Consider the following 23,665-nt stretch of genomic DNA (forward strand, 5'->3'; position numbering starts at 1 on the left):
ATTTATTTGTAATTGGAAGTCACTTTTCTACCATAGGAAAGCATTCTAAAATTTGTTTCTCTTAACTATAATTTTAGTGAACGTGAAAAAACCTCTTGCAAACCACAGAGAATGAATTTTTATAATTATGTAAGTAAAATGGTCAAGGACACTGAAGTTTACTTTTTTACTAGACCTCAAGTTGGAGGGTATTTTCTGAAATGAGCAGTCATAGGAAATGCTCTGTGTTTTGACCTGATTAATCAGAATATTGAGTTTTCAGGTCCAACCCAAACTTACTTAGCCTTTTTCTTAAATCAGTTAAAATAAGAGTTCAATTGCTTTGGCATTTCACAGCCTTTTAGATTTCAAATTTTTCTAGTGACACACTCAAACGGATCTAAAAAACATTTGCTCGCAGCGTAAAATGCACACCTGAGAAATGTGGCATCTCACACCTATGGCTGTGCTGAGACCAGTCCTGCACGGAGGCTGAGTTCTCGGGTCCCAATTCCCATCGGGAAAACGAACATGGGCCTTGGGTTGCTGCCTCAAGCCGCAGAGGTGGGGGCGGGACGAGGAGCCGGGCTTTCCTGTGTCAAAGGCCACACGTAAAAACCCAGCCTGACCGGCCTTGCACGTGGCCAAGTCACTGACAGTCTTTGTTCTTAGAGGGCACATTTCCACGGTGACCTCGCGCTGTGCCATATCCTGACTCCGGAGGTCACCAAGCCCCGTGTCCCGTCTTTTCTCATCTCCACTGGTATACGGCGCGAACCCGGAGGAAACTGAGCCTGGACTTGCAGGTGCAGGAGGAGGACGCCGGGGAGCCCAGAGCAGATGCCGCAGGGTCCCCGGGCGGGAGCGGGTTCTGCGTGCAGCCCAAGTCCCAGGAGGGGGACCGGCCACCTGTGTCCCCGTGGCCTGTCACTCAGGAGCAGGGACGGGGTCTGGTTGAACTGTCCAATCAGCGGCGACAGGGCGGGGTCCGGACAACGCGACAGTGAGGGTAGGATGGGGCCGGAAGGGCTGTCCATCAGGGCGGGGCCGGGCAAGGACTGCCGGCCAATCAGGGCGCAGGGCCCCGGGGAGCCATCCAATGAGGGCGCGCGGCGGGCGCGTTCCCAGCCCGAGGATGTAGCTCTGAGCCGCCCGCGGCGCTTGTGCGAACTTGTCCTCTGGGCCTCAGGTGCCGGCCCCCGTGGCTCTCACCTGCCCAGGTCGCGGGGCCGCGGGGAGGAGGCTTCGGAGAACCCGAAAGGAGGCGGAGATGGTGAGTGCCTAGCCCGGGGCCGAACGCGCGAAAGGCTTGTTGGAACCTGCGGAAAGCGGCGGCCGGCCGGGTCTCCCCGGGCCCCAGCCACCCAGGCGTCCCGGCCCGAGTCTCCCCCTCGGCCGCGGGGTGGGGTGCCAGCGTCCTGTCCCGTCCCCGCGCGACGTGCGGGGCGTCCAGATCGCGCCCTTGGCCCGGGGGGGGGGGGTGTCGGAGGGAGGACAGGACACCCTGACGCGGGCGGGCAGGCTTTGAGGGGGAGGGGGAGGGGGACCCGCCCTGGACCTGACAGACAGACAGTCACGTCCGGACTTGGTCAAGGAGCCTGTGATGCGAATAATGTTGCGATGGGGCCGAGGCTCGGTTTTCAGAGATACGCAGCGTCTCCCACCACACAGAAGACGGCTTTTCTGTTCTGTATGAGGAGGGGGAGCAACAGAGAATTCGGGCGAGTGCGGGCAGTGCGCTGACTGCAGGACCAGCGTGTCTGGACCGGACAGGACCCCCTGGGTCAGCCTGTTCTCTGGAGAAGCTGACCAGGGGCTTGTTCCGAACCTCAGTGTTGCTCAGAGGTGGAAACGACCCCACGTTTAGGGCATGTGGGGAGGGAGCTTGAAGGTGTCGGGTAACAAATGGGACACAGAGAGCTTGGTCAAGCCCAGATGTGAGGGGAGGATATGAAAGGCCGAACCCAGGCTCGCCCCTTCCTCGCACGCAGTGACATCACAGAGTCTTTGTGCTTAAACCAAGGGCACGGATCCACAGTGACCCCGCCCACGGCTGAACCCTCACTCAGGAGGTCCCCAGGCCCCCCTGCCCCGTGTAGAATGGTAATCAGTATTGAGGCTGCAGAGAATAAAGGGCTTTGCTTGGAGTCATAAGAATTGCAATTTGAGAGACATATTTGTATTAAACAAATCAAAAGAATGTTCTGGGGAAGAGAAAAAAGTCAGTAGCTTATAAGGAAAAGCCACAAGATTGTTAAAGTTATCTGGCAAGAATTGTGGTCCAGTCTGACACAGGGAAGGAAGTATTTGTCATTAAGGGACAGGTTGTCAGGAGTTATTTAGGATAAGGGTCCGCTAAGTATCTTGGCTTTCTGGGCCACTGGGCAGATGTTCTGGATGCCTGCATTAAGACAGTAAGTGGTCAAGGTTCAGAGTCCATCTGGGTATAGACCTGTGTAAGCCCCACTCAGTGGCCCCTGGCTGCATTTTAGAGCTCCGTTAGCAATATCGACTACATTCTGATTTTCCTTTCACACCTCTCCCCTCTTGTCAGGGCTCTGCAGTGTTCAGCGGGGGCAGCCATGGACAGGAGGCTCCGAGTGGGGGGAACTGAGTGAGGACTTTTCTATACACCGGAAGGTGTCTGTCTGGCCAGGGGCAGATTCTGCTCACAGCCCACCTTGGTGGCCAGATCCAGGTGCACGGGAGGAAGCCAGGCAGTAAAGGGCTGAAGCCAGCAACCTGCACTTCCATCTTGCTACCCCACGTGACCTCCAGCCCGCCCTGCACTCAGAATCCAGGCCTGCAACCTTGTCAACCAGGGTCCGAAAGGAGGTGTGCCCTGAGTCCGCCCAGTCTGGGCGCGAGGGATCGGAGCCCCGTCCAGTCGGGGGTGGTGACGTCACTCTCACCTGCGAGGCTTCGGGTTTGTGGGGCTGCCGGGTGGATGCTCTAGAGAGCGTGGAGTGGGGCCGGGTTTGTGAGGGGCTGGGGCTGGGGCCCGAACAGCAGGGCCTGGTCCACATTGGGCCAAAGCAGCTGCAGGTGGAGTAGCCCTACCAGACTGGAGCCACCTTCTTCTTTCAAGGTTGTGGTTTCAGGGGTTCAGGCAGAATCCTTGACTAGTAGGGGTCCAAGGAGGAACAGGACGACCCCCAGTGTGGGTGGTCAGGCGCTGGGGGCTCCCACCTTGGACCTGACATGTTTTTCAAGTCCCAGCCTGTCCAAGGAGTCTATTGCAATACTGTTCCCATGGGCACAAGGCTTGAAATTACAAACGCTGTTGGAACAGGGACGAGCCTTGGATCTTAGAAATGCACCGGCATCCCCAACCACACAGCAAAGGGCTTTCCTCTTCTATGTGAGGAGCCTGAGAGCAAGGCTGTTTGTCAGGACCCTGGCTCCCTGCGGGCAGCGCGTTCTCCACCCAGGTCTGCGGGAGCTTGTTCTGAGGCGCAGCGCTGCTCAGGGCGTGGGTGGGTGAGGAGAGATCCAAAGCCAGGTGCCTTTGGAGAAGTCTGAGCTAAATTTGGGTAAGAAATGGATGTTGACCTAAAAAATATAGTTATTTACTAGCAATGTTAGCGGGTGGGGGACCCCTAATTAGGAAGCTCACCAAAGTGTGGGTTCTTGCTGCCAGCCGTGAAAGAATTCACACAGCAGAGGCAGAGGGACGAAGTGGACTGCCACTTTATTGCTCAGAAGGGAGCGGTCAGCCAAGACGGGCAGTAGAGACAGCTCTGGCCTGGGTCGCGCCACGTGCACCTTTATGAGAGGCTTCCACCATCATGTGCTCTTTCCAGGTGTGATGAAACCAATCGGTCCTTGTATGGGCTTTTCCAGCGGCTGTTATGGCTATTGTTACCTGTCAGGGTGCTGGTGGGCATGTCACTTAGCAGTTAATGTGTTACCATGAATGCATAATGAGGCTCAAGTCAGACCCTCCACCCTCTTGGACTGGGCAGGTTCTAACCAGTTCTTGTGTCTTCCCTGCAGCTGTCTCCTGAAGCCTAGGTAAGAGTAATTGGTTTCTAGTTGAGGGAGGGGCAGGGGTATGATCCTGGGGGCAACAGCCTTGGTAACAAAAAGAAAATTGCCAGGTTGTAGATTATGGGTAAGATCCCAATACTTGGAAGTGCGGAAGGAGGGCTGAGTCGAGTGTCGGACTATCCCACGTAAGTGCTTCCTCCTCATTTCCAGCACTTGCAGTAGCCAGCCTCCTTTCGACCATCTCGAGGTGTGAAATGGGATCTTCTTGTGATTGTATGTTGGTTTTCACTGATGATCACTGACATTTAGCACTTGTTTGTTCATTTTTATGTGAAGCAGTCAGTTCACAGTGGTGTACAGCATGTTTCAGTTGTACACACACATGCAAACCTTTGCATTCTTTCTCATTACAGATTCCTGCAAGATACTGAATATAGTTCCCTGTGCTCTACAGTAGAAACTCATTGTTACCTATTTTATATATAGTAGTATCTTCAAATCTCAAACTCCCAACTTATCCCTTCCTATCCCCTTCCCCACTGGTAACAGTAAGTTTGTTTCTATGTCTGAGTCTGTTTCTGTTTTGTAAATAAGTTCATTTGTGTTTTGTTTTGTTTTGTTTTGTTTAAGATTCCACGTATAAATGACATTATATGGTATTTTTCTTTCTCTTTCTGGCCACTTTAGAATGACAGTCTCCTGGTCCATCTGTGTTGCTGCACATGGCATTAGTTTATTCTTTTTTTTTTTTTTTAACTTTTTTTTATTGAGTTATATGCATTTTACAATGTGTCAATTTCTAGTGTAGAGCACAATTTTTCAGTTATACATGAACATACATACATTCATTGTCATTCTCTTTCGCTATGAGCCACAAGATCTTGTATATACCTCCCTGTGTTACACAGTACAATCTTGTTTATCTGTTCTACATTTTGAAATCTCAGTCTGTCCCTTCCCACCCCCTGTCCCCCTGGCAACCACAAGTTTATATTTTTTGTCTATGAGTTTGTTTCTGTTTTGTATTTATGTTGTCGTTTTTTTTTAGATTCCGCATGTGAGCGATCTCATACAGTATTTTTCTTTCTCTTTCTGGCTTACTTCACTTAGAATGACATTCTCCAGGTGCATCCATGTTGCTATAATGGTGTTATGTTGGTATTTATGGCTGAGTAGTATTCCGTGGTATAAATATACCAAAACTTCTTTATCCAGTCATCTGTTGATGGACATATAGGTTGCTTCCACATCTTGGCTATTGTAAATAGTGCTGCTATTAACATTGGGGTGCGTATGTCTTTTGGAATTAGAGTCCCCCCAGAAAGATGCCCAGGAGCGGGATTGCTGGGTCATATGGCATGTCTAGGTTTAGTTTTTAAGGAACCTCCATACTGTTCTCCATAGTGGCTGCAGCAAACTGCATTCCCACCAGCAGTGTAGGAGGGTCCCGTTTTCTCCACACCCTCTCCAGCATTTATTGTTTGTGGACTTTTTAATGATGGCCATTCTGTCTGGTGTGAGGTGATACCTTATTGTAATTTTGACTTGCATTTCTCCAATAATTAGAGGTATTGACATTTTGTCATGTGCCTGTTGGCCATTTGTATGTCTTCATTGGAGAAATGTTTGTTTAGGTCTTCTGCCCATTTTTTGATTGGGTTGTTTGGGGTTTTTTTGTTGTTGTTACTGAGTTGTGTGAACTGTTGTATATTCTGGAAATTAAGTCCTTGTCAGTCACATCACTTGCAAATATTTTCTCCCAGTCCATATGTTGTTTTTTTGTTTTGTTTGTGGTTTCCTTTGCTATGAAAAAGCTTGTAAGTTTAACTAGGTCCCATTTGTTTATTTTTGCTTGTATTTCTATTGCCTGGGTTTTCTGCCCTAGGAGAACATTGTTAAAGTTTGTATCAGAGAATTTTTTGCCTATATTTTCTTCTAGGAGGCTTATAGTGTCTTGTCTTATGTTTAAGTCTTTAAGCCAGTTTGAGTTTTGGGTGCTTAATTAGTGAAGAATGTAAACAGAGGTTGGGCTTGAGGTAGTAAATTTAAGGGAGTATCAAGGTTTGTTGATGGAGGCTTCCCAGCCCTGAATCCCCACCTTCTATCTCAGGATGCAGGGAGTGCACTTTTCACACGGAACATTATTCCTTGCTTTTCAGGGAGGCAGGAGGTTCAGTGTTTCCTTTTTGCATTGTCTGCTTCCCAGGCAACTTCAGTTAAAAACAAGACCACACCATTAATTTCTTCTATTAATGATTTAAAGGAAAATCAAGACTGTACTACAGGTCGGCATTAGAGAGATTTCTATGTCATCATTACTGAGAGCTCAGGGTGAGAAATACATATGGATATCTGAAAAGACTGAGCAGAAACAAGACATGAAATGTGGTTTATTATAAGCCATGCGGAAGAGCTCAGTTGTCCAATACTAAAAGCACAGAATGAAGGTTAAACAGGGCTTTCTAGGCTGTCTCCAGGACACTGACAGGACACACTCAGGCATCTTCTGTTCCCATCCTGGTCAGCGCAGCAGAGACGGCTTTAAACAGGAACCAGCACTTCTGCTCGGCTGCACTGGGCAGGTTTGTTTTTCACACTGTCCAGTTCCACCTCTGTGAAAGCTCTCTGATCCTACACAGCCATGACTCAGAAACCTGTTTCCTAACAGGGACTGGCTCCCGGTGAACAACAGAAAGGAATCACAGGGCTGTGTACAAAGTCCCAGGGCTAGTGTTTCAGTTGCTCTCAAGCACTTTATGCTTCTGAGATGAGGACAGAGATGAGGCGGAGACATGACAGAAGATGTGGAATCCATCAGCACGGGTCCTGCAAGGGACAACCGTCCATCGGGATCTGCTCCTTTGGGATGAGAGTTCGATGCGGACATTGTGCGCCTTAAAAAAAGAAAATCTGATCCACTAGAGTAAGACCTTTTAACTTAATACTGATGGTGTGTTAGTTCCCACATCTGTCCATTTTCAGGGCTCCACAGGCCCTGTAAGGTGCACTGAAGAGGGACCGTGTTCACCTGTCACTGAGGCAGGTGTGTGACCATGAGGCACTGCAACCACATCCCTTTGTGAACTGTCAGCTTGCAACATTTTTTCCCAAGAAAGGTATCAAAAATTGTGTTTTATGAACCCCCCCTCCACTGCCATACCAGGAAAGAGTCTGAAAGACTTTGGACCCAATTCCTTTTTATTTTTTTTAAATTAGAAACAAATATTTTATTTTGGGGGGGTAATTAGGATTATTTATTTACTGGAGGTGCAGGGGCTTGAGCCCAGGACCTCGTGCACGCTAAGCCCGTGCTCCACCACTGCACTCCACCCGCTCCCTGCTTTCTGCCTCTATAGACTTGCTCATTCTCTGCGTTTCATATAAACGATATGATACTGCCTGTGGACATTTGTGGAGCCGCTTAACGTTCTAAGAAGTCTCTGATTTTGTGTCTTGGATCACTACTTCATTCCTCTTGTTGCAAATGATATTCCGTTGTGAGAATATACAGCATTTGCTTCTCCAGATCAGCCAGTGGCCTTTTGACTGGTTTCCACTTTTTGGCTATTGTGACTTATGCTGCTGTGAATATCTGTGTACCGTTTTTTGTGATGATGCTTGCTTTTCCCTCTCTTGGGCAGACAGGTACCTAGGATGATGCGGCCATGTCACACAGTGACTCAGTGTTCGTCATTTTGAGGACCGGCCAGACTGTCTCTCAAAGTGGCTTCACCATCTTAAATGACAGAAATTCAACTGAGTAACTTTTAAAGACCTCACAGGATTTACTGAAAGATCCGTGAATCAAGGCAGCAGCCCACTGAGCAAGCAGAAAAAGAGATCCAAGGACCTACAGAAATCATGGGCTTTAAAGACAGAAAAGGAGCAGAAAAAAGGAAAACTATTAGTGAAGAGTGCATCACTTCAGGCAAAGGCTGCATCGTTTGTTTCCTGAGGGGAACAGAAGCGGGGGAGCCTCTCAGCAGAACACCTCCTGCTGCAGACCAGGAACTGCCAGGTTGACTCAAAGGCCACGTTCCTGGGAAAAGGTGAGGCTGCAACTAGGTTCGTTATTACGTCTTGCTCGGCTGCTAAGACTCGATTTTGGACCTCTTGTTCCCATGAATCAGACTTTATTTTTTAAAAAGGTCTGAGGGCCAAGTGGGTGTGAAATTGGGGTGGGGGGAGACACTAGTGGACCCTGTGTACATACACTTGTGTATATTTTGGGCTCCATGTAGGTATGAACTCCCAGTGTCACGTGAAACACTGTTTTACTGTTCTGCTTACACTATCTTCTGGAACCAGAGGACCAGAGAGGCATGTACGTGGAATCTCCACATCCACCTCCCTCCCAGATGCTCACTGTGCTGCATTTCCTGTGCCACTGTGAGAGGTCAATGGAATCTCCAGGAAGGTGTGGTTCCGCTGAACGTTCTTTCTCTGTGGGTGAGGCTGGGATGCATACTTCCCAGAATCTCATCTTTATAACTCAGGTTAGAATACACCAATAGCCTACCTTGCAGGAGACTTGGAAGGTACAGTGAAGATGCTGTTCCCCTACAGACAGAAGCACCGAGGCACAGGGGACTGCTGGACAGCGGCTGGCAGCTTGTTTTTCTGATTACTGTGTCATTATTGCCCACTGTGTTCTATCAAGTAGGAACCCAAACCAAATGTATAAAAAAATGAAAGAAACACTAAGTAAACACACATAAAAATGCAAGGTAATTAAATATAGTAGGCTTACCATTTACAGAGCAGCCAGCTACAAGATAAAATGCCCACAAAGGGCCAAACATTTTCATAAGTGCTCATTTCCATCATGGAAGTTTCCAGAAACAAGAAATGCAGGGCCACTGCAGAGTTTCAGCAATGAAACAAAGGAAGTAGGTGTCCTGCACTTGTGGCTGCCACATTAAATCTGCCATGGCTGGAGGAAGGAACCAGCTCCTCTATTAGAGGAATAAGATGCTTCCTACACAAATCATGTCATAAGCCGAACTGTTGGACATGGAGGGGGTCACAGGGTGTGAGAAGATCACAGTATGAATGCCTGAAGGAGTGGCCTGATGGACACCAAAGACCTACAGGAACACGCAAGGGTCTGTGTGGACCAGAAACGCAAAGAGGAACCACAATGAGGGACCTTGGGGAGAAGTGTAGAATCTGCTGCCCAAGCGGGAACTAACGTCAAACACGTGTCTGCTTGGGGGCTGGCCCACGTGGGCAGGGCCAGGAGCCAGAAAACTGGGCCCAGTAAGTTCCCGTGTGTCTCCACCTCCTGACAGTACAGAAGACCTGAGGCTCATGGCTTCCTCACCTCTGTCCTCCAGACCTCATGCCTCTTCCTCTTCTCAGGAACTTCAACTCAGAACCACTGACAGGAGGACTCTGGGTTAGGCAGTCTCCCACCGGATTACCCACGCCCACAACACAACTCAGAAGAACCGTCTGCACACGAGCTTTCATCTTCACGCCACCGGGTCACTCAACTATCTCAATAAATCCTGTCCAATTTCCAACCACAATCAAGGACAATGAGCAGAGGTCAAGTTATAATGAACATAACCAGGTGAGACTGCTGTCTTCCAAGACCTCCCACAATGATTAATTTCTGTGAGGAACACAAGTGTAGTATCCGCTAGCAACAAAGAAATATGGAAGACACAGCTTTCTGTAATACAGACTCAAGGGGACAGTAAATACTGAGTCACAAAAAAAAATCACCTGTCACATGGACCAGAAGACATTTCAACAATACAGTTCTCACGTCAGGATCGCATACCAAGATCATAATCAAAAGTATGAAACAAAAATATTTTCATCTAAATTCACACGAAGTTCTACATGAAAAAAAATCAAAAACCAGACACTTCTTGCCATCCCTGGATTCAGAAGATATTATAGCGGAATTGAGGCAAGCACTGTATGACTGTATAATTAAAATCCAAGATAACAAAATGTAAGTAGTACACATGAAGGGGACATAGAGGAACAGTAATTATCTTAAGTGTTCAGATCACTACATGAACTAGAAATTAATACACTGGGATCCTTATTCAGGATGAGGCACTTATGGAGGGAAAACCGTATTTATAGCCATGAAAAGATTTCTGTCCTGCCCAGCTTTCACATACCAGATAAGTGAAGTGCTGAAGGTTCCCCCATCCTTTTGATTCATGTTCCTCTCCTGTGATGGCTCACATTTACAAGTTTTAAGGAGAAAGGAAGTCTCTCCCACAGTCCCTGTCATCAGAGTTCCCCCCGGGGTGTGTCTTCATGTGTCTCTGCAGGGAAATGAGACACCTGTAGGCTTTCGCACACTGCTGACACTCATACGGTTTCTCTTCGCTGTGTGTTACCATGTGCCCCTGCAGGGACCTGGGGTACCTGAAGGCTTTCCCACACTGCTGACACTGATAGGGTTTCTCTTCACTGTGTGTTTTCATATGTTCTCGAAGGGAAGAGGAAGTAATGAACGCTTTCCCACATTCTGTACATTCATAGGGTTTTACTCCACTGTGTGTTTTAACATGTTTTCTAAAGTACTTGGGACAACTGTAGGACCTCCCACACTCCTTACACACATAGGGCTTCTCTCCAGTGTGCACCCGTGCGTGTCCTTGCAGGGATTTGAGATACGGGAAGGCTCTCCCGCACTGCTGGCACTCGTAGGGCTTCTCCCCACTGTGTGTCCGCATGTGCTCCCGCAGGTAGGTGCACCAGCTGAACGCTTTGCCACACTGCTTGCACTCGTAGGGCTTCTCTCCCGTGTGCATCCTCACGTGTTCCCGGAAGTGTGAGACGCGAGTGAACGCTTTCCCACATTCTCTACATCCGTAGGGCTTCTCTCCAGTATGAGTTCTCACGTGCCGAGCAAGCTGGCAATAATAACTGAAGGATTTCCCACAGACTTCACACACATGGATTTTCTGTCCATAACGACCTTTTTCACGTCCCTGAAAGGATGAGGGGCAAATAACAGCTTTCCCAGCTTTCTTAGGCTCTGAGGGCTGTTCACTCCCATGACTCTTCACGTATCTCTTAGACACTCTCCCAGCATCCTGACATTTATAGGGTTTCTCTACAATGTCTGCTCCCCTAGGGGCGCACAGGCAGGAGACACAGATGCAGACTTGTCCACGTTCCTCACACGGACAAAGTCTGTGTCCAGGGTGAGATCTTAGCTGATTCTTCTGGAAAGAACAATCCATAAAGGCTTCTCCACACTTGGTGCGCTTGTAGGGCTGAATTCCAGTCTGATAACCTTCATGGACAGTAAGATTTAGAATCTGGTTCAGGGTTTCTCTGCACTGATGACCTTCTTTACCTCCACAGAGACTCTCCACCCAATGGTTTCTGTTCAAAATAGGAAGCACAGTACTGGGGATTTATAATTATTAATGATGTCTTTACTAGTAATTTATTGATGGATGTTGATGATTATCTTGACTATGTATTTTGCATCTGTACTGAATGGGCAAGTTTTCGCCACGCTCCGCATTTTCACGAAGTGCAACAAGCTTAATGCTTCAGCCGAGGGCTCAAACAGAACCACAGCCTTCAGTGTTTCTTATACACAGGGGTTCCTGATGGTTGTTTCCTGCTGAGTTCTATTTCAGACGCTCACATCCCATGTACTAAAGTGCTGTGTTGTAAAAATGCTGTGAATACATCATTGTTTAGCTAGGTTTGTACCTCTTCTTTAATCTCAAGTGAGTCGAACACTGGACAGAGACCCCCCTTCCCCTCTGGGAGAGCTACTCACCTCAAACGCCCATCCTGGGTTCGGTGGTGATGTCCCATGCTATGAAATGCCCAGCTTTCTCCCAAAACAGGCCTGGAGAGATTTCTTGTGAATCCTACTATTTTGCCTTCGCCGCAGAGCTCACCCTCCAGAGCACCCTGCTCAGGACTTAGCGCGCCGGCTCTGCCTTGAGAGTGAGAACCTGTAACAATCGGTAGCGTGACTAAACCCGTGGGGAAGAAACGACGGGACAACAGGAAGAAGAGAGACCAGATGTCGATTTCTTTTCATAGACTGAAAAAAAGAGTACATCAAATCTTACAAGGAATGACGCTCGTGTGATACTGTGGTGTGTAAGAAATATATATTTGATCATTCAGTTGACTGACATAGATTTCTCAGACAAACTGGGGCTTCATCTATAGTTCCCGCCTGACAGCTCCCCAAACCAACTTCCTGAATGACAAAAGCTATGGAATAGTGTCTGTTCCCCGTGCCTAGTTCCTGAACATGCCTCAGGATCAGGGGGGTGACATAGGTGACTTGTAATTCATAATAAATCCCTTCCATCACAACTGGGTTTCTATTAACGAAGGAAATTGTTGGAAAGAACTTAAGAACGGGAACTGGTTGCCAACAGAAACAACGATGTGATTAAAGGGTTGAGACTTTCAGTCCCACCCACACCCCCAGGTACCCCAACACCTCTGTGGATGGGGGAGGAGCCAAAGAGCGAATCAATTGCCAGAGATAGGAAACCTCTGTAAAAAAAAATAAAAAAAAGAAGTTCAGAGAGCTTCTGGGTTGGTGAACATATGGAAGTGTGGGAGACTGGCACCTGGAGAGGCACAGAACCTCGTTTTCTTGTGCATGTCTTCCATCTGGTTGTTCCTGAATTACACCCTTGCATGGGGAACGCGTAATGAAGTACTATGTTTCTGAGTTCTGTGAGCTACACTAATAAGTGAACTGAACCCGAGGAGCAGGTCACGGGAACCTCTGACTTAGAGCCGCTGGAAAGAAGGGCAGGAGAAAGCCCGGGCTCGAGACTGGCCTTGGACGTGCAGGGACATGCAGTGAGTCTTGTGGGCTAACTCCCTGAGCTGGGGAATCTGTGGCTGTCACTGGGCGGATGGTGGCAGGGCTAAGTTGAATCCTATGATGCCCTGCTGGTGTCCAATAACTGTTTGTTGGCCTTAATACACACACACACACACACACACACAAACATGTTGGAATTGGGTCCAAGCCTAATTTAACACACAAGCAAAGGAAAACTCTGAAGACCTCTGCCATCTGGAAGTTTGGCCATTATAGGGAAAATGAGTCAAAGGGGCAGCGTGTTCACTAAGAGATACTTCAAAAGGGATACTTCAAAGAGGCAAAGGGGAAAGGAGCTGGGCACAATGCACATCCCCAGATGCTCCCTTTCTAGCACGAGCAACAGAAAGACCTCTCGAGTGGGTGAGGGTGGGCGAGAAGCCCCACAGGGGGCCAGGTGAAGGACAAACGTCAAATTCACCAAGACTGAGTCCTGTTTCTAATGGGCACGTCCGTGTACCGCTCCCTCGCCCAGACCTACCCCTTCCGAGAGGGGCGCTCCTGCTGAGAGCAGGCCCGGGCCCCGGGGAAGCCCGCCTCCCCTGCCCCAGCCGCCACCGGGAGGGCGACGCTGTGGGGCTGCTGCCCTGCTCCCAAGAACAGCTCGCGCTGAGGGAGGGCGGGGGACACAGCATTCTGTGAGATGGGCTGGTGCCCTGTCCCCGTCACTGGGGACAGGCACGCGTGGATGAGACTGCAGCAGGTGGCCACACCTCACGTGTGCTGACCACAGCACTGCTCTCGCCGCCCAGTGACCCTGGAGGCTGTGCTCGCATTCACAGGATCAGGGAGCCTCTGATTAATCCCTAAAACTAGGGATGCTGACCAAGAGTAAAAAGTCAGTCGTACGTGAAGCTTTGTTTCCATGGAAACGCCATCTAAGTAGGTTCTACAAGGCGGGGACCACGCCTGCCTTCCTTTCAACATGTCCCCGTCCGTGTCCCTAATAAGAAAGAACAACCGTAAGAGTATCTGTTCCCTGAAGACTGGGTGGAGGTGTGACGCCAGCCTCACCCACGGAGGCCAGGTTCCTGAAGGTCTCCAGCATCACGTCTCTGTAGAGCCTCCTCTGAGCCGGGTCCAGCAGGGCCCACTCCTCCGCGGTGAAGTTCACAGCCACGTCTTCGAAGTCCACTGGGTCCTGAAAGAGACACTGTCTCAGCGAGGCTCCCTCTGCACCCACGTGTGGGGGGATGGGCCCGACAGCCGGCGACCCGGGCGCAATCCGGGACCCCTGGGCTTGCGCTCTTGTGGGAAGTGACTGTCCCCGAGCACATGGAATGCAGTTTCCCCAGCGATGGTGACTGCCGGACGCTGAAGCAGTGAGCAACAACAGTATTTGATAAAGATTCACATTATAATAAAAAACAATTTTTCCTTTTCTCTTTTCAAGAATTGTTTTGACTGAGAGAGCAGAACCGGAGGTGGTAAAGACTGAAAGTGACACCGTCCTTCAGGTAACGCGGGCCAGGACGCTGGGCTTGCTCCTAACTTCCCTCCTTGTCAGCTCCACAAACCGGAGCAGATGCCAGGAGGCCGTGAACACTGATGTTCCTGCTGCATCTGAACAAGTCTCACCTTGAGGCAGCCGCATGGATTGGCCTGGGCTAGAGCACCCACATCCAACAGAGGTGGAGCCTCGACCCCTGCCAGGGTGAGGGGACACTGAGGGCAAGATGCCAGGGGGCCCGGGCCCCGGCTCACCTGTGGAGGGGGCAGGCCTGGTTCCCGAGGGATATGTCAAGCCAGCAGGGCCTCTCAAACCAATAATCAAGTGCCCAGAAATGGAGGGAAATGCCCCACTAAAAAGTCAGGAGGAGCTGGTGGTAGTTGAGCCAAAGGCGACTTCAACACGGAGAACACACGGCTAATTAATGTCTTTAGGATGATATAAGATGATAGCACACTCATGAAATATAAAGCAAATAATTACTTTTAAAAATTCGAAGTTTAATCAAAAATACGTTTGAAAATGTAAATTTAAAAAAATCCCCACTATGTCAGCTACAAAAAAGGCAAGGCTGCATCTGGGGTTGGCTAACCCCACTCCTGACAAGATCCCTGTATTCTAAATACATTAAAAAATCAGGATAGTAATTACAAATCAGGGAGAACAGAAGACAGTACAATTGAATGAGGGGCAAAGAGCATGAGCATACATTTCTCCAAGTAATAAGGACAAATGGCCAGGACCCTCATGAAAATATGGGGCATTAGTCATCAGGGGAATGCACATCAAACCTACAGGCAGGTGCTTCTTCACGCCACCTCGCACGGGTGGATATAAGACAGACAGACAGACAGACAGACAAGTGCTGGCGAGGATGTGAGGAAGTGGGACCCCTCACACAGTTGTGGCAGGAAGGCACAATGGTGACGCCACTTTGGAAGACAGTCCAGCACGTTCCTCAAAATGAGTTAAATACGACACAGCAATCCCGCCCTGGGCCTCTGTCTACCTGGGAGAGACAAGAGCAAACTGACGCACAGTCACTCACAGCAGCGTGGTTCACAACAGCCCAAACAGGGAAACAGCTCAGAGGGCCATGGACTGACCTGGAGAAGCACACGCTGTGATCTCACATGGAGTGTCCCGGGCAACAAGAGGCGCGAAGTACTGGCCCGAGGCACAAAATCAATGAACTCCGAAAACATTAGCAGGACTCACAAAAGCAGACAGGCAGTGCCGCGTCATTTAGGTGAAAGGTGGAGCGTGAGCAAACCTATCAAGTAGGAAAGGCGATTAATAAACTGCCTGCACCAAGGCAGGCTGCGGGCCTGGGCCGGGGGGTGGCTGCCAGCAGATACGAGTGTTCCTTCTGGGTGATAAAAAAAATTGTCTAAAATTAGAATCTGGGATGGCTGCAAAACTCAGTAAATAAACTAACACCTTTGAATTTTCTACTTTAAACCAGGAAACTTCACAGTATAAAATTGTACCTCAATTAAAGCTGTTTAAAAAATAGACTCACACTAGATAAAGAAATCTTCAAACTCCAATGGCAAATTTATCCAAAAGCAGCAGAACCTGGGCAAATAAAAAACAACATGAATTGCATAAGGAACAAAACTATGGATGTTTTAGAGATTCAGCAGGTTGAGGAGACACTACAGACCAACTGTCAAGGGCGCAATGTGTGCAGAACTCAAGGCATGACACTGTTTCCACAGGGGATGAAAGCTTCTGGAACCCAGTCGGTTCCCTTGCAGTGCTACAGGGTGGAAATGCGGACTCCAGAGCCGCCTTAACAGAGGTTTCCTGGGGAGGAGCGATGGCGCCGCAGGCCCCGCCACACGCCAGGGCCCGCCCCAGTGGGAAGACAGGCAACAAACAACTAATAAGTAAGTTATCTGCTTATGTTAGATTAATGAGGTGCAAAAACAGAGCAGGGTGAGAGGACCCAGGGAGCTGGCGGGGTGCAGTTTAGGAAATGTGTTAAGAAGGGCCCCTCCTCACCCCCCCAGCGCCACCCCCAGCACCCCAGTAGCCCCGCCGTCTGTGGCACCCTGGGAAGAAGGGTAAGACAGCCGGAGGGCGCTGGGGATGGCCACCTACCACAGCGCCAGGCTCAGACGCCACAGGGAAAAAGCCCCCCCAAACCAAAAACAGCCTAGTTGCCATTAAAACTAATTTTATTTCTAAATTATGTCTATAAAAATATAAAAATTTTTAATGGATAAGTTCCAAAATATTCTTGAACAGCAAAAGCAGGACAAGGAAATGAATGGAGAGAGGAGGTACCTCCACAGAAAAGAGACCATGGGATCAGCTTCTCCCAAACACTTAAGAATTCTATGATTCTGTCCTTTCAACATACAACCTGGTTTCCGTAGGGGATGGTTCATTCTGTTTTGTTTGACTTAAGAAAAGCTACTTCTAAAAACAAATGGAACACAAATTTCTAAGAATAGCCAAGGTTTTCTATGGATCAAGGAGGTGAGATTTTCCCGAAAGGACATGAAACTTTTAAAACTGCAGTGACTAGGACTGGATGATTTTAACAGAAGGATAGATAAATACACCGATGGAAAAAAAAAAAATCACAAAAACAGGTGGATCTATGTGGATCTATTCAGAGCACATGCTGCTGGGCAGGGCCAGGTGATGACAGTCTAACATGTGGGGGCAGTGAGCACTGATCAGTGAGTATCTACAGGGGAGTAAGAAACCTTTTTCCTTGTCAATTGCATGCACAATAACCAATTCACTGTGGACTTAACTGTGAAAGAAGAAAGTGGGACACTGAGAAGTTACAGAGAAATGCGTTTGTAACTTGAGATTTGGGGGAGTTTTCTTACATAAGAAAAGGAAAAATCAGCTATAGAGGAAGGGATGGGTAAGTTCAATTCAAGCCTGTTCAAGTTAAGACTTGTCCACAAATGTGTGCAATAAAAAATGATAACCCACAATCTGGGAGAACATATTTGTATACCTAGAAATGAAAAAGATGAAAGCCCAGAGTATGTAAATAAAACGTAAGAAATCAGTAAACACACACATGAATTAAAGGTGAGAAAACAACTGAAAACTATTTCACAGAAGATGAACCACCACTTGGTAAGAAATGCTCAACACAACAGTTATCAGTAACACCCAATATACAATCACAGGGAGATCTACTTCATACATAATGGACACAAAGGATGGACAATCTAAGCTGGAGACTAAGTTGCTGGAAATGACACGGAATAAACACTCGGCTGCAGCCCTCCACTTTCTGGTATTTTTAACTTACCCATAATCTACAATCCCAGTTCTCCTAGATGTGAAATATTTATGATGCATTTACACTTGGAGACAAAAAAGAAAATAACAGCACTGTTGACAAATCAAAAATAAACGTGCTGGGGTGGGGGCCGAGCTCTGCGGAGCACCTACAAGGTACCTAGTTCACTTCCGGTACCTCCTTTTGATAAAGAAGGAGAAAGAAAAAAAAAAACACAAAATAAACGTGAGAAAACCCAAGTCTCATCCAGACTGAATGGAGGTATTAACCAGGGGGCCTCTGACACTAGCATGTGGGAAACAGACGGGGGCTGAGAACCAGAGAGAAGCCTTCTGGGGGACGTTACTGGTCTCGCACTGGTCACATTCACTTACTGCAAACTCAGCAGAAGCAAAATTAAATAGAACTGCTAGTGATGAAGGACAGATGTAAAACTGCAACAAAATCCCAAAACACCCCTCCCTGTCCCTGCATAGAACTGTCCCTTCTCCCCGAGCAATAACTCATTTGAAAAAAGGTCTCTTGCCTTGAAGTTTGGAGTTTTCAATTCCACAGGCTGGAAACTAGTGCTCTCGACTGCCCATGTGAAAATTATGAAACTAAGAAGAAGTGGGGGCAGGGGCAGAAGGGTGGCCTCACCCAGTACCACCTGACGCCCATTACAAGAAGAATTGTCTATTACTGACCCCAACAGAAAAACTGAAAACAAGAAAGAATCACCTTTCACAGGCCCCAGAGGAAAAGACGTACACACACTGCCTCTTCTACAAGAAACCAGCCTCCGCAGCCACTAGGCGATGAGGAACATCACCCTGAGGTCGCCATTTTCTCCACGGACTTTCCTTCAGTACAGCTCCTTCCAACTCCCTCTTTTTTCTCCAATAAATAAATCTGTTAGACTTGCCTGAGTCTTTCGCTATACCTTGTCTGTCCTAAATTGTAATTTTTTACTGTTGCTGAATAAATCCGTCTTTGCTGGCAAATAACAGCTATTTTTAACGTCAGCACCCATTTCTGACCCAAACGTTACTCCAGCTTCTCTCCGCAAAGGCCCCAGACTCGGGGTCACTCGCCCCTACACCTCCCAAACTGAGCAACAGAGCTGAAATCAAGTGCCCTGTGGCCTGGGCCGAGAATGCCCTGACCAGAGGACCTCTGACGCTGTCAAACGGCCTTCCTCTCACCCTCCCTTCAGAGAAGAGGAAAGGCCTTGTGTGTGTGGCTGGAGACGCTGCCACGTCCCTGAGGTCCAGCCCCGCCCCTACTACAACACTACCTGCAACACCGACTCCCCGACCAACTCCGGACTCGACTTCCTCTGTCCCGCCCAGGGCGGGGCCCCAGCGCGTGACCGTCCGCGCCGGGGGTCGTCCCGTCCCCGCTCAGACACCCACCGGCCCAAGACTGGGTCGGAACTCACGGGACCCCCCGCGAGGACCGGGCAGGACGCCGGGACCCCGCACCGCGGTCCGCGGTGGAGACTAGGGTCCGGACGGCGGGCGGGGCGTCCGGACCCGCGGCCGCCTCCCGCCAGTTCAAACCAGGCCCAGCCGGTCTCGGCGCCAGCCCCGCGCACTCACCATTTCAGCCTCTCTCCGCGCTTCCAGGTCGTGCTCTGCGCGGCCGGCAGCCCAAGGGCTCAGGCAGGTTAGAGCGACAGCGACCCGACACCTGAGGTCGCCTGAGGTAGGTGCACAGGCACGCCCAAGCGGCGGAGAACGACGTCACCGCGTAAGCGAATGCGCCCGCCCCCGCTCCTGATTGGATGGGGCTCTGGACCACCCCCTTTAGAGGCCTTGATTGACAACGTAGCCGGCCTGGATTAAGCGAAGGGCGGGCTGTAGGTCACGTGGCCGAGCAGGGCGGAAGTGCGGGTTGCCTGCTTCAGGTCTTTACTACCTGGATTCCCCAGGGACAGGGGGACAAGGCCCCAGGATGGGCTTTTAGCCGAATCTGCTTCTGACCACAAAGACACAGCACCAGCGCACCTTCGCCTGAACAGAGAGGTGCTGACTCAGTTTCCCCTCCCTAGTATCCCCTGTCCAGAGCTGCACTCTCCCCAGACAAGGGCCAGGACAAGAGGGGACAGGTGTGAAAGGAAAAGGAAAACGGAGTCGGTATGGCTAAGCGAGCTCTCTAAAATGGAGCCAGGGGGTCACTGAGGAAGTGGGGTTTATGCAGGTCTCCACCAGGATGGAATCTGAACTTTTGGCCACTTACTAACTTAATGCAGGCATCAGGAGTATCTGTCCAATGGCCCAGAAAGTCAAGATACTTATCCGACCCTTACCCTAAATAACTCCTGACAGCCTATCCCTTAAGGACAGAGTCGATCAGAATTCACGCCAGATGACTTTAATAACCTTGTAAGCTGCCTCCTACTCTCTCTTCCCTAGAACAATTTTATGCTGTTGATGAAATATTGATCAACAGTCGGTCTAAAAGTGCAAATAGAGAATTTTACTTGAGCAAATCTGAGGATTATAACCCAGCAGCTTCTCAGAAAATTCTGACGACTGTTTTGCTTGCTAGAAGTCTAAGGCATAGTTATATCCCTTTTTGAGACACAGGATCATACAACAAAATGACACAGTGACATTTCACATAAAGTTCACCAAAGATGCATAGTCCAGAGCTGCACCAGATCACCATGACCCCCAGCAGGATTTAGGAAGAATGTTATCTTCTAAGGAGTTACATTGCTGGTGGCAGAAGAAGGAAACAAAATTTGATCTTTCTGATTGAGCAGACATTCCTGCCTTTGAGAGGATCTGGATAATGTATAATGCAGATGCACACTGCACATTAGGGACGGCTCAAACAGGACAAGGAGTATCTTATGCTTACAATTTCTCTTCATGCCTCAAACATAAATTGTATTCCATGAACTCAAATATGTGTTCCCAAGTTGCAATTTTAAGACCCCCCCTACTCCTCCCCAATAAAGCTCTTTTTTCTTTGCAGCCATAATTCTGATTATTGTTCTACATGGGACAGGAGGGCCTGGGGTCCTCCTAAGTCAGGGATTAGCCCATAGGCAAGGTCACTGTGGATCTGTTGCCTTTAATACCAAGACACTGTGACCCTCCCTGCATGTAAGGCAGTGGCCAGCCCCAGTTTGACTTTTACCCGCCCTCCTGCCCTGCACGCATCTGGGCTTGACCAAGCTCTCTGTGTCCCATTTGTTACCCGACACCTTCAAGCTCCCTCCCCACATGCCCTAAACGTGGGGTCGTTTCCACCTCTGAGCAACACTGAGGTTCGGAACAAGCCCCTGGTCAGCTTCTCCAGAGAACAGGCTGACCCAGGGGGTCCTGTCCGGTCCAGACACGCTGGTCCTGCAGTCAGCGCACTGCCCGCACTCGCCCGAATTCTCTGTTGCTCCCCCTCCTCATACAGAACAGAAAAGCCGTCTTCTGTGTGGTGGGAGACGCTGCGTATCTCTGAAAAGCCGAGCCTCGGCCCCATCGCAACATTATTCGCATCACAGGCTCCTTGACCAAGTCCGGACGTGACTGTCTGTCTGTCAGGTCCAGGGCGGGTCCCCCTCCCCCTCCCCCTCAAAGCCTGCCCGCCCGCGTCAGGGTGTCCTGTCCTCCCTCCGACACCCCCCCCCCGGGCCAAGGGCGCGATCTGGACGCCCCGCACGTCGCGCGGGGACGGGACAGGACGCTGGCACCCCACCCCGCGGCCGAGGGGGAGACTCGGGCCGGGACGCCTGGGTGGCTGGGGCCCGGGGAGACCCGGCCGGCCGCCGCTTTCGGCAGGTTCCGGCCGGTTCGAACAAGCCTTTCGCGCGTTCGGTCCCGGGCTAGGCACTCACCATCTCCGCCTCCTTTCGGGTTCTCCGAAGCCTCCTCCCCGCGGCCCCGCGACCTGGGCAGGTGAGAGCCACGGGGGCCGGCACCTGAGGCCCAGAGGACAAGTTCGCACAAGCGCCGCGGGCGGCTCAGAGCTACATCCTCGGGCTGGGAACGCGCCCGCCGCGCGCCCTCATTGGATGGCTCCCCGGGGCCCTGCGCCCTGATTGGCCGGCAGTCCTTGCCCGGCCCCGCCCTGATGGACAGCCCTTCCGGCCCCATCCTACCCTCACTGTCGCGTTGTCCGGACCCCGCCCTGTCGCCGCTGATTGGACAGTTCAACCAGACCCCGTCCCTGCTCCTGAGTGACAGGCCACGGGGACACAGGTGGCCGGTCCCCCTCCTGGGACTTGGGCTGCACGCAGAACCCGCTCCCGCCCGGGGACCCTGCGGCATCTGCTCTGGGCTCCCCGGCGTCCTCCTCCTGCACCTGCAAGTCCAGGCTCAGTTTCCTCCGGGTTCGCGCCGTATACCAGTGGATGTGAGAAAACATGGGTCCGAGGGCTTCACGGATGTACATAAAACATAAACAATCTATAATGGGAATAGAAAAGACTTTTATTTGAGCCAAACTGAGGACTGTAGCCCGCAGACAGCCTCCGGGATAACTCTGAGGAACTGCTCTGGAGAAGCATGGTTTTCAGCAGTTTTTATCTTGTCAGCACTCCCAAACAACATCAAACAAGTCAGGGATACATTCCTTCAAGGTTTCAAAAACAAACACCTGCAAGGACACAAGGAGTCAGTGTGGTTCCGTACCTGGGGAGGGAGTCATCATTGCAGGTGTATCAGCATTGGTGTCCCGGGAAGGGAGGCATTTAGTCTTCATTTTTAACACAAACATTCCTTACCTCTGGTAAATGCACGCTTTCCTTTAATAGTCAAAGCAGATGTACAATGTATGTTTGATAGCCTGCAAACAGGCTATCTTAGTTAGCATGAATTTCGAGTTAAATCGTGTCTAAGCCAGAATGACTTCCGCAAACCTCAATTGGTGATGATTTCTTTTATCAGCTTGGTCAGGGCCTGGCCTAGGGCGAGGGACGTCACGGAGAAATGTGACCTTTAACAAAGATTTTCAGGGACGTCACCTTGTGCAAGGCAGTGCCAGGCTCTGTCCCTGTCTGACCTTTGACACTGGGAGGCTGTGCCCTTTGTCCCTTCTCCCAACTCTGAGGCTTGAGGTCAGCTATCCAAGGCTACGGGACCTTTCCCCAGTAGGTCGGCCTGAGGCCTGCCTTCCTGCAGACTCAGCACAGCCACTTAGATTTCTTAGTTCTCAGGTGTGCATTTCACATGCGGAGAAATTCACATCACATCAGCTTTAAGTCAGTCCCAGTGAACTGTAAACTGTGAAAGGCTATACTGTACAGTGTTGGTTGTACAGCTGTGAGATATACAAAAAGCCAGAGTTTTAAACTTGAGTGTGAACCTTACAGATGTGAATTACCTTTTCATTTAAGAATGAATTATAAGGCCATTATAGCATACCATTACCTCCTGGTCACCACTGAAATGCTTTCTGTCTCTGGATTGACCCGTTATGGACATTTTAGATATACATAAACGGACTCATACACCACTGAACTTTTGTGTCTGGCTTTGTTCTTCAGCATAATATTGTCAGGGTTCATTCACGTTGCAGCCTGAGCCAGAGTTTCCTTCCTTTCTATGGCTGATTAATTTCCCATCCTATGTACAGGGTACAATTTGTTTATCCTTCATCCACTGATGGACATTCTGGACGTTTCCACCTTTTGGCCATTTTGAACAGAGCTGCAACCACCATTCATGTACACGTGTTTGAGCATCTGTCTCAATGCAGGCAGGAGTGGAGTAGCTGGGTCACAGGGCAGTTCTATGCTTAACTTTTTGAGGAACCACGAAGCTCTTACCTGCAGTGGCTGCACCATTTCCCAACCCCACCATCAGTGTACAATGTTCTAATCTCTCCACATCCTCGACAACACTTCTTTATAATATCTGACTTAAATGCATGTCAGGTCATTTTAATTGTTTTCTTACTAAATTGTTCAGTCAGCAAATACCATATTTCCTTGATCTAAGATCCATGTTTTTATAAAATGTTTTAATGTTTTTTCATCAGTGGTGATTCTTACATTCTGTGTTTCTTAAAGAAAAAGAAAGGTTTCTTCTAAATTTTTACTTTGTACAAGACAAGGGGAAGTTTAAAAAAGTGATTAAACATGATACCCTCAAAAAAATTTACTGAATAAGTGACCTTTGACTACTTGTAT

General features: G+C 49.4%; 1 protein-coding gene across 2 annotated transcripts; it reads right to left on the reverse strand.

The window, feature by feature from the left end:
- Positions 1-6,342: 6,342 nt before the first annotated feature.
- LOC102514885 (zinc finger protein 77-like) lies at positions 6,343-21,525 on the reverse strand. 2 transcript variants are annotated; one of them, XM_032466016.1, is made up of 4 exons: positions 21,371-21,525; positions 13,835-13,961; positions 11,741-11,921; positions 6,343-11,331 (listed from the first exon to the last, which is right to left on the reverse strand). In XM_032466016.1, exons 1-4 carry the CDS (start codon positions 21,371-21,373, stop codon positions 10,188-10,190), a joined length of 1,455 nt encoding a protein of 484 aa, XP_032321907.1. In that variant the 5' UTR covers positions 21,374-21,525; the 3' UTR covers positions 6,343-10,187. The 2 variants fall into 2 exon arrangements, with proteins under 2 accessions (XP_032321907.1, XP_032321906.1); XM_032466015.1 differs by lacking the exon at positions 21,371-21,525 and adding an exon at positions 19,128-19,287.
- Between the last annotated feature and the right edge of the window lie 2,140 nt (positions 21,526-23,665).

This window comes from Camelus ferus, chromosome 22, assembly GCF_009834535.1.
Source record: "Camelus ferus isolate YT-003-E chromosome 22, BCGSAC_Cfer_1.0, whole genome shotgun sequence".
Taxonomy (NCBI): Eukaryota; Metazoa; Chordata; class Mammalia; order Artiodactyla; family Camelidae; genus Camelus; species Camelus ferus.

Excerpts from the sequence above, each read along its gene's own strand:
- LOC102514885 (XM_032466016.1), bottom strand. Across the intron at positions 11,922-13,834 it reads CAGGAACCTGGCCTCCGTGG|GTTCTCACTCTCAAGGCAGA; the intron begins GTGAGGCTGGCG and ends CGATTGTTACAG. Across the intron at positions 11,332-11,740 it reads ACCCAGGATGGGCGTTTGAG|AAACCATTGGGTGGAGAGTC; the intron begins GTGAGTAGCTCT and ends TATTTTGAACAG.